At 44.0% G+C, this 11,160-nt stretch overlaps 1 protein-coding gene across 1 annotated transcript; it reads left to right on the forward strand.

Annotated features, from left to right (window-relative positions):
- Positions 1–2,003: 2,003 nt before the first annotated feature.
- Positions 2,004–11,090, forward strand: PLA2G1B (phospholipase A2 group IB). Its single transcript, XM_041729554.1, has 4 exons — positions 2,004–2,041; positions 6,519–6,678; positions 7,406–7,533; positions 10,903–11,090. Exons 1-4 carry the CDS (start codon positions 2,008–2,010, stop codon positions 11,019–11,021), a joined length of 441 nt encoding a protein of 146 aa, XP_041585488.1. The 5' UTR covers positions 2,004–2,007; the 3' UTR covers positions 11,022–11,090.
- Positions 11,091–11,160: the final 70 nt, after the last annotated feature.

Raw genomic sequence — 11,160 nt, forward strand, 5'->3', positions numbered from 1 at the left:
CAGGCTTCCCGCAAGGGAGCCTGCTTCTCCCTCTGCCTCTATCTCTTTCTCTCTGTGTCTCTCATGAATAAATAAATTAATTTTAAAAAAAGATAGGCACCGGGATCCCTGGGTGGCGCAGCGGTTTGGCGCCTGCCTTTGGCCCAGGGCGCGATCCTGGAGACCCGGGATCGAATCCCACATCGGGCTCCCGGTGCATAGAGCCTGCTTCTCCCTCTGCCTGTGTCTCTCTGCCTCTCTCTCTCTCTCTGTGACTATCATAAATAAATAAAAATTAAAAAAAAAAAAAAAAAAAAGATAGGCACCAATTACAAAATAGAACATATTATGTGAAACATCCAGAATAAGTAAATCTATAGAGACAGAAAGCAGATTAGTGGTTGCCAGGGGCTGGGGGAAAATGACTGCTAATGTGTAGGGGGTTGCCTTTGCAGGCGTTAGGGGATGAAAATGTTCTGGAACTGGAGATGGTGGCACAACAGTGAATGTAATAAATGCCATTGTATTGTTCACTTTACTTTTTTTTAAATTTTTATTTATTTATGATAGTCACATAGAGAGAGAGAGAGAGAAAGGCAGAGACATAGGCAGAGGGAGAAGCAGGCTCCATGCACCAGGAGCCCGATGTGGGATTCAATCCCGGGTCTCCAGGATCGCGCCCTGGGCCAAAGACAGGCGCTAAACCGCTGCGCCACCCGGGGATCCCTCACTTTACTTTTTAAAAGTTTTGGGTTTTTTGTTTTTTGGTTGTTGTTGCTTTTTTTTTTTTTTTTTTTTTTTTAGCAATCTCTAAACCCAACATGGGGCTTGAACTCACAACCCTGAGATCAAGAGTCATATGCTTTTTCAACTGAGCCAACTGGTGCCCCTGAATTGTTCACTTTAAAAATAAAATGGGGGGTACCTGGGTGGCTCAGTGGTTGAGCATCTGCCTTTGGCTCAGGTTGTGATCCTGGGGTTCTGGGGTCCTGTCCCTCACTGGGCTTCCTGCAGGGAGCCTCCTTCTCCCTCTGCCTATGTCTCTGCCTCTTTCTGTGTCTCTCATGAATAAATAAATAAAATCTTAAAAAAATAAAAATAAAAATAAAATGGTTAGTTTCATGCTATGTGAATTTCCCCTAAAAAATGTTATACAAACATTTGAGGGCATCTGGGTGGCTCAGTCAGTTGAGCGTCTGCCTTCAGATGAGATCATGATCCTGGAGTTCCAGGATCAGGCCTGTTGTCAGGCTCCCTGCTCACCCCCCACACTTTGCCCCCCCACCCCATCTGTTTCTTCCTCTCCTGCTGCCCCTCCCCCACCCCCTGTTCATGTTCATTCTCTTGCTTGCTCCCTCACTCTCTCTAAAAATAAATAAAATCATTTTTTAAAAAAAGCATTTGATATGATCTTTTTTCTTTCTTCTCAATCACATCCAAGCCTTTGAAACTTCAAAGCCAGGGATTCCCTTGCAAACCTATACTGGGGAATGGGGGGTGGGGGATATTAATGTAGTGGGGAAAAATAAAACATGTGCCTTAGAATCAGACATGCCTATCTTTGGGCCCCTGCTCTGCCATTTGCTGGCTCTATGACCTCAGAAAAGTTACTTCACCTCTCTGAACCTGTTTACTCATCTGCCAAATGCATGATTGGTAGGGACTATTCACTGAGACCCACAGCTGAGACCTAGGCCCAAGAGAAGACATGCAGGCAATGATAGAATTAGGTTGAGTGCAAAGGGATGGGGTGAGGGTTAAGGTCACAAGCCATGCAAACCCCAAAAACAATCCCTTCCATTAAAAGGTGCCAATGAAAATATATACACCACTTCAAATGATCTCTTGCTGACAGGGCTTGCTTGTTCGTAAAAGTTATTTCTGCGACAGACAGATTCAAGGCCAACTGAGAACAGGTTCCGAGCAAAGCAAACACTACAGCCTTATCTTGGGGACATAGCATGGGTATAAAGAGGGAGGCCATGAGTGATTTTAGTCCTTTCTCTTGCTCAGCAACTTGACCACAAAATGAAATTCCTCGTACTGGCTGCTCTGCTCACAGGTAGGCGAGTCTCCCCCAGTCCCACCCCTTTGGTGCTAAGATTTCACTCCACAGGAATGGGGGCCGTGGGTCACAGGGTTGGCTGGACCTGAAGCCTTTACTCTGGGCTATCTATTGGGCATAACAGCTCCCATCCTGGGGTTCCTTCAAATCCCCCCCATAGCTGGCACCTTTACAACCTTTAGGGGTCAGATGACCCCTCTCAGAAGGGCCTACCTACCCACCTGAGAAAAGAGAGACCTCTCTCCTTTCTCTCTACCACATGGCCTTGGCATGGTGTCTTCCATTACCCACCTTTGCCTGCAATTTGTATCTTGTTCTTGTATCAACAAGATTTCCTTTTTTTTTTTTTGAAACAAGATTTCCTTTTTTTAAAGCTTTAATTAATTTTTACATAAACTCTACTCCCAAAGTGGGGCTTGAACTCAAGACCCTGAGATCAAGAGCTGTATGCTCTACCAACTGAGCTAGTTCCTTTTTCTTTATTTTTTTTTAAGATTTTATTTATTTACAGACAGAGAGAGAGAGAGAGACAGGCAGAGGGAGAGGGAGAAGCAGGCTCCATGCAGGGAGCCGGGCGCGGGACTCGATCCCGGGCCTCCAGGATCACACCCCAGGCTGCAGGCGGCGCCAAACCGCTGCGCCACCGGGGCTGCCCTAGTTCCTTTTTCTTCTCCACGTACACCGAAGCGTGGGCTCCATGAGAGCAGTGATAGAGCTATTTGCACCATTTATTGACTGAATGAATGAAATAAGATGCATTAAAATTCAGATCCCACCTCATTCATTCATCATTCTTTCATTTATTCAACATTGATGTATCAGAGGCTCTAAGATCCAGCTCTGGGTTGAGACTAAGGACTCACAGATGAACGAGTCATGCTCCCTAAGGAACACACACACGTGCGTGCACACACACATGAGAAGCAGCTTTGTGCAGGTCTAGCCTGTGCAAAGAGCAGAGCTGGCTGGATCAGAGACAGAGAAAACCAGGGAACCAGGAGGGAGCTCTAGAGATGGACCAATGTAGCCAGGCTACTCCTGTCTGCTTCTAGTGTGGAGGCTGCTCACAGGGGACAGTGTCCAGCTGCCACCCTTTCTTTGCCCTGGGGTTTAATTATTTTTAAGATTTATTTATTTATTTGAGGAGGGTGAGGGGGAATAGGGGAGAGAAACCTAAGCAGACCCCACGCTTAGCATGAGCCCGGCACAGAACCTGATCCCACAATCCCAAGATCATGACCTGAGCCAAAACCAAGAGTTGGATGCTTAACCAACTGAGCCACCCAGGCACCCCTGCCCTGGGGTTTAAACATATGCAGCAGCTCCAGTGTGCACAGCAGATCAAGGGAAGAAAAAGCAAGGTGTGGGGCAAACAGATGATACTGGTGGCTGATTGAATGGGGCCCCCCAAATCATATAGTGCCTCTTCTCTTTAGGGCACCAAATCTTACAGGGTATGGCTCTGAAAATGAGGTGAAGGGGTCCTGCTTCCTGAGTCTGCTGTGTGAAACACTGCTTGGTTTGGGCAAGTGTTCAGCTACAAGCAGACTTTGTTTTTTTAATTTTTTTTTTTTATTTATTTATGATAGTCACAGAGAGAGAGAGAGAGGCAGAGACACAGGCGGAGGAAGAAGCAGGCTCCACGCACCGGGAGCCCGATGTGGGATTCGATCCCGGGTCTCCAGGATGGCGCCCTAGGCCAAAGGCAGGCGCCAAACCGCTGCACCACCCAGGGGTCCCCTACAAGTAGACTTTTTAAAAACTTATTTGTGGGTAGCCCCGGTGGCGCAGTGGTTTAGCGCCACCTGTGCCCAGGGCATGATCCTGGAGACCCTGGATGGAGTCCCACATCAGGCTCTCTGCATGGAGCCTGCTTCTCCCTCTGCCTGTGTCTCTGCCTCTCTCTCTCTCTCTCTGTCTCTATGAATAAATAAATAAAATCTTAAAAAAAAACAAAGAAAACTATAAACCCTTTATTTAAAAAAATAAATAAATAAAAAATAAAATGAAAACTTATTTGTTAGATATTTATTGAGCACCTACTATGTGCCAGGTACTTTCTTTAATTGGTATGTTAATTATTTCATTTATATAACTCCTCATACACTTACTGAGCGCTTACCATGTGTCAGGCCCCGGGGGAATAAAAGCCCTGAGGCCTGTCCTTGAGTTTATGGTCCAGTAAGAGGGAGGCATTAAATAAATAGACGGATACATACTGCTAGAGGTTTGAGGAAGCAAAGAACATAAAGAAAGGTGATAGTAGAGAAGCCACATAGCTTGGGTGGTCAAGAAAAAGGAAGTGGCTTTTTTTAAAGATTTATTTATTTATTTATTTATTTATGTGCAGAAAGAGAGGGAGAGATAATTCCAAACAGGCTGGTCGCTGGTCTGTTTTTGCCGAGTGTGGGGCCCCATGCAGGGCTTGATCCCATGACCCTGAAATCACAACCTGAGCCAAAACCAAGAGTCAAATGCTTAATTGACTGCACCATCCAGGTGCCCTGAGGAGGTGGGATTTAAACCAAGATCCAGCTTTTTGAAAAGTGAGATGACAAGTTTGCCAGGCAGAGGAAACAACAGGGACATAGGCTGTGAAGCAGAAGAGAGCTTGTCCTGTTGAGGATGGCAGGATACACAGGCCTCCTCACCACTCCTTATACTCCTGCCCTATCTCAACCTCGCCATTCCCCTCGCTTCTCACCTAACTCATTTTTTTTTAAATGTAATGTATTTATTTGAGAGAGAGAATGAGCAAGAGAGTGAGCAAGAGAGAGCACTAGTGGAGGAGGAGCAGAGGGAGAGAAAGAAGCAGGCTCTTGGCTGAGCAGGAAGCCCCACACGAGGCTCAATCTGGGGGATCATGACCTGAGCCAGAGGCAGACAGTTAACTGACTGAGCCAGCCAGCACCACCACTACCACCCCCACTTAACCCATTTTTTTAGATTTTATTTATTTATTCATGGGAGACACAGAGAGAGGCAGAGACATAGGCAGAGGGAGAAGCAGGCTCCATGCAGGGAGCCTGATGTGGGACTTGATCCTGGGACTCCAGGGGATCAGCCCTGGGCTGAAGGCAGGTACTCAACCGCTGAGCCACCCAGGCATCCCACTTAACCCATTTTAGATTCCCTTTACCATGTTCCAATTTTTCCATCTCCTAAAACAATATCTGATTTCCTTATTTATTTCATTTATTGCTTGCTGTTTTTCTCACCTAGTAAGACGTACGCTCAATGAGGTTATAGATTTTCTCTTTGCTTGCTGATGTATCTCTGGTTCCTAGGATAGTGACTGGCCCATCATAGGTGCTTAGTAAATACTTGTTGGATAAATAATGGGGACCCCTGGGGTGCCTGGGTGGCTCAGTCAGTTAAACATCTGCTTTCTGCTCAAGTCATGACCCCAGGGTCCTGGGATCAAGCCCTGCGTCAGGCTCTCTGCTCAGTGGGGAGTCTCTTTCTCCCTCTGCCCCTCACCTTGCTTGTGCTCTCTCTTGCTCTCTTTCAAATAAAATATTTTTTTAAAAACAGGGAACCCATTGAAAACATATGTTCACACAAAAACTAGTATGCAACTATTAATAGGGCATACTATTAATATTATTAATATTGTATACTAATATTAATTATATTATATTATATATTAATAACATACTATTCACAAGAGTCGAATTTATAAACCCAAATGTCCATAATGTGATAAACAGATAAACAAAATGTGGTCTATCCATAGAGTGGAATACTATTCAGTTATGAAATGAATGAAGTACTGTTATATGGTATAATGTGGATGAACCTCAAAAACATTATGGGGCACTTGGGTGGCTCAGTGTTTGAGCATCTGCCTTTGGCTCAGGGCATGATTCTGGAGTCCTGGGGTTGAGTCCTGCATTGGGCTCCCAGCAGGGAGCCTGCTTCTCCCTCTGCCTGTGTCTCTGCCTCTCTCAGTGTGTTTCTCATGAATAAATAAATAAAATCTTTTTAAAAACCCAAAACATTATGCTAAGTGAAAGAATCCAATCACAAAAGGCCACATACTGTATGATTCCATTTACATGAAGTGTTCAGAATAAGCAAATCTATAGAGAGAAAGCAGTTTGGTGATTGCCAGAAGAGAAAGGGGGAACAATTTCTAGTGGGTAGAGGGAGTTCTTTTAGGGATGATGAAAATGTTCTGGAATTAGTGGTGATGGTTCCACAACTCTGTGAATATCTGCTGAAATCTGCTGAAATGTACATTTTAAGTGGTTAAATGGTGAATTTTACACTTATGTGAATTTTTTCTCAATAAAAAGTTATTTTTTTAAAAAAGTGTTACAGAAAGGATCCTTACCCAGTTACCAGGTTCCTGCATCCAGCTGTCTTCCCAGAGGCCGCGTTGGGCCAGAGAGCAGCAGGCAGTCAGCGGGGCCCCTGGGCACTGGCAGAGCTGATCAGGACTGATGTAAACTCTGGCCCTGTCTTCTTGCAGTGGCCGCTGCCGAGGGGGGCATCAGCCCGCGGGCAGTTTGGCAGTTCCGCAACATGATCAAGTGCACGATCCCCGGGAGTGACCCCTTGAAGGAGTACAACGACTACGGCTGCTACTGTGGCCTGGGTGGATCCGGCACCCCTGTGGATGAGTTGGACAAGTGAGTGATGGATCTGCAGGGAAAGCGGGGTGCTCTTGGGGTGGGGGGAGGGCACAAGCCAACGACCTCACGAGGAGACACAGAAGGGGGATTTGCATATTTGATAAAGATAACACAGCTTCACCTCTTATCATATAAACAAACAGGCTCCAAGAGGCCCCTGAATCCAACGCTCTCTTAGGAGGAAAAGCGAGAGGTGGAGAGGTCTAGTAGTCGCGGCGGCGGCTGCCCTCTAGTGGCAGAATGTCGCAACACAAGACACCACCGCAACGATTCAATTGTCCTCTCCCCGTGCTGGGGAAGACTCCCGCTTCATCTTCAGAATATATTGTACTCTATGCCTGCAACCATTGTCACATCGCCTTCAATAAACATGATCAGGGACGCCTGGGTGGCTCAGTGGTTAGGCATCTGCCTTTGGCTCAGGGTGTGATCCTGGAGTCCTAGGATCGAGTCCCACATTAGGCTCTCCTCAGGGAGCCTGCTTCTCCCTCGGCCTGTGTCTCTGCCTCTCTGTGTCTCTTATGAATGAATCTTTGAAAATCTTTTTTAAAAATACAAAATATAAATAAATAAACCTGATCAAAGGATTTAAGTTTTTTTTTTTTTTTGAGCCACAGGACCAATAACTTCTGGCGCATGTCCACTAAATCATCCCTCCCTACCTATTCCTGAGGCTGAGCTGCTTCCCTACCCCTTCCTCAGCCCTGTCCTTCTCCCTCTCCAGGTGTTGCCAGACGCACGACCACTGCTACTCAGAAGCCAAGAAACTGGACAGCTGTAAATTCCTCCTGGACAACCCCTACACCAAAATCTACTCATACTCATGCTCCGGCTCTGAGATCACCTGCAGCAGTAGGTTTAGCCCCTTGTTGGCTTGTCAGCCCTCAGTAGACATGGGAGGAAAGAATAATAATGACACCCACCATTGATCAATCACATCCTTGGTGCTAGGCTGTGTCTCCTTGAATCTTGGCAACAGCCCTAGGTGATCGGAATTATTATTATACCCATTTTACAGATGACAAAACAGCCTCAGAAGGTTGAGCCAATTGCCGTGGGGCACACAGCTCGTAAATGGTGGTGTTTGGTTTTGGACACAGATCTATATGACTCCAAAGTCTCTGCTCTTAACTGCCATGCTATACAGCTTCGTTATTTCATAAAAGGAGCTTAGAACTACCATTTATGAGTTTCTTATTACATACCAGATACTAGGCCAAGCAATATATGAGATAGGTTTTATTAACCCCATTTTACAGGTGAAGAAGCAGAGACTCAAAATAGCTACCTGCCCCAAATCACATACCTTCTAAGTGGTAGGGCTGACTTTTGAACTCAGCTGTGTCTGATTTCAAAGGTTCTGGTCTTAACCATTAAGTTATGCAGAATTCATGGTGAAGCATGTCCTTCTAATTGTCTGAAAAGCAGACAATTTAGAGAGGTGAAGGGTACTTTCTGGATTTGCACTGCTCTTTACTATGCACCCATATATGGGTCCCACTTTTCAAAACTGTACATAGGGTGTTGGAATAACCACAATCCAAATCCAGAAGGCTGAGAAAAAAATTATCAGGAATCCCATCGTCCTGAGGAATAAACGATTTCATAGCTCTGTGTTCATTTGTGCTTATCCTTGGAATAAGCTGTATATCATCATAATCATAGCTAGGCATGTATGTGCCCACCTCAAATCCTTTGTTCCTTCTGCATGAAACACTTGCCACCTGAAGTCTCGGTCCAGGACTTTGCATGTCTCTTTCTCGATACTGTCTTCCCTTCTGAATCTTTCTTTTAAATCACATACACACTCCCTCCATCTCTCCAGCATCCTCTATGTTCCTTGTCTGCATTGGTTTTTCCATGGAATTTCTCAGCAGCTAAAAGGTTTATGTTATTTATTTTTCTATCTCTCCACTAGAAAGCAGGATCCATAGGAACAGAGATTCTTTTCTGTTTTCTTCACTACTCTATGCCCAGAATCTAGAGCAGCGGCTGGTATATTGTAGGTGCTCAGAAAACATCTGTTGAATCCACAGTCTAGATGCAATCTTGTGTTCTGCTTTTTCTCACTTATCACCATGTTCTATTTTTCCATGTTGCCTCATAATCTTTCTCGTTACTCCTTTAATCTCTGCAAGGCATGGTTTAATTTGCTTTCATAGTCCCCTGGTCCCAGCTATTTTGGTTGTGCTCCAATTTAGAAAGACAAATATAATGGGAAATCATATTTTTGCACTACCACAAGATCAGCAGGGTTCCTTTCTATGGATTCTAGATTCCTTTACAAATCTGATAAGAGCTATGGACCCTCTCCCCAGAAAACACACACACACACAAATACACACACACACACACACATACATTTTGCAAATAACTTATTAATACAGCTGCCACCCAAAGGCAAGTTAAGGAGCCTACATCAAAGGGTGCCTGGGTCGCTCAGTCGGTTAAGTGCCTTTGGCTCAGGTCATGATCCCAGCATCCTGAGATTGAGCTCCGTGTAGGGCTCCTGCTTAGTGGGGAGTCTGCCCCTCCCCTCTGCTCGGTCTCTCTCCCTCAAATAAATAAATAAAATCTTAAAAGAAGCCTGCATCAAAGGACATTTATATTAACAACTCGATATATAAATATCTCATTATGCACACTTTATAATCTAATTAAGTGCTAATTATGCTTCACTGGACTGGGCCAGAAAAGCATTTGTGATTGTTGCTTTTTCAAAGATTTTATTTTTAAGTAATTTCTATACCAAATGTGGGGCTCAAACTCACAACCCAAGATCAAGAGTTGCATGCTCCCACAATTGAGCCAGCCAACCATCCCACATTTGCTATTTTTGAAAGGATCAGAGAGAAACAAAACTTAAATAAAATTATTGAGTGTAAGCAGAGGTACATAATGAAATTATGGTTAACAAAGTTGAAATGTATCTTAAAATTTATTGTTATTGTTTCTTTTGGTTAAAAAAGTAAACAAGGCCAAAGTAATGTAATTTTAAACTCTTCAGAAATGTATCATAGGAAGTGGAAGGTGCCTATAATACTACCTCCCCAAATAACCAGTTGGATATATTGCTCTTCATTTTCCTTTAATAAAATATCTTGGAAACATTTCCACACATAAACATACTTAATTATTTTAAATATCTATATAATACTCTACTGTAAGAACAATCTGTAATTTTTAGAACATGTGCTTTAAAGTTGAGAAATTGCCTGGGCTCCTGGGTGGCTCAGTCAGTTAAGTGTCTGAGTCTTGCTTTTGGCTCAGGTCATGATCTCAGGGTCCTGGAGTTGACTCCCCTGTGGGGTTCCACACTCAGCTTTGAGTCTACTGGAGAGTCTCTCTCCATCCTCTCTAAAATATATAAGTAAATAAAATATTTTTTTAATGGGGCACCTGGGTAGCTCAGTCAGTTAAGCATCTGAGTCTTGGGTTCAGCTCAGTTCATGATCCCAGGGTTCTGGAATCTGAGTGGGGCTCCCTGCTCAGCGGGGAGCCTACTTTTCCTTCTCCCTCTGCTGCTCCTACTGCTTGTGCTCACTCTTTCTCAAATAAAATCTTTAAAAAATAAAAATAGAGGGACGCCCAGGTGGCTCAGTGGTTGAGCATCGGCCTTTGGCTCAAGGCGTGATCCTGCAGTCCCGGGATCAAGTCCCACATTGGGCTCCCTGCATGGAGCCTGCTTCTCCCTCTGCCTGTCTCTGCCTCTCTCTGTGTCTCTCATGATTAATAAATAAAATCTTTAAAAAAATAAAATAGAGAAATTGCCTTGCTAAACTTCACTAAATTGAAATATACAATACTTTGCTGCCTTGAGTGTATGTTTTAGTGTTTTCCATATTGTTTTTTTTTCATATTGTTTATAAACTGCTTGCTTATATTATCCAAGATCTATAACTATATGGGTTTTTCAAGCTCATTTTAAGTCAAATAGGACCTTCCAAAAGGCACCCATCACACCTAAGTTTGCCAGATTAAACACATGTTGCCCAGTTAAATTCACCTTTCAGCTAGACAATGAACATTTTTTATTCTACCTTACAAACACTACATTTATTGTTTATTTGATATTCTGGTATTTTTATTTGCTAAATCTGTCAACACCAAATTTCTATCAGTGGAATGGCCACCAGATTATTTCAGTTAATTATTCCTGCCTCCGGATTGAATAAAGCAGGATCTACCTTGGCTCAATCCTCTCCTCTTGCTCTTTTCCAGGCAAAAACAAAGACTGCCAGGCCTTCATCTGCAACTGCGACCGCAATGCTGCCATCTGCTTTTCAAAGGCTCCGTATAACAAGGAGCACAAGAACCTGGACACTAAGAAGTACTGCTAGAATTGAGTCTCCTCTCTGGAAAGCATCATTCCTACATGCCTCATGACCTTCACCCTACCCTGTGTCCTCCAATAAAGCACTTTGTTGAAAGGCCTCATGTTTGGAGACTTTTATTCTGTTTGTGGAACATGACTAAGTC

This window comes from Vulpes lagopus, chromosome 14, assembly GCF_018345385.1.
Source record: "Vulpes lagopus strain Blue_001 chromosome 14, ASM1834538v1, whole genome shotgun sequence".
Taxonomy (NCBI): Eukaryota; Metazoa; Chordata; class Mammalia; order Carnivora; family Canidae; genus Vulpes; species Vulpes lagopus.

Excerpts from the sequence above, each read along its gene's own strand:
- PLA2G1B (XM_041729554.1), top strand. The coding sequence starts at position 2,008 with ATGAAATTCCTCGTACTGGCTGCTCTGCTCACAG. Across the intron at positions 2,042-6,518 it reads ACTGGCTGCTCTGCTCACAG|TGGCCGCTGCCGAGGGGGGC; the intron begins GTAGGCGAGTCT and ends GTCTTCTTGCAG. Across the intron at positions 7,534-10,902 it reads CTCTGAGATCACCTGCAGCA|GCAAAAACAAAGACTGCCAG; the intron begins GTAGGTTTAGCC and ends GCTCTTTTCCAG.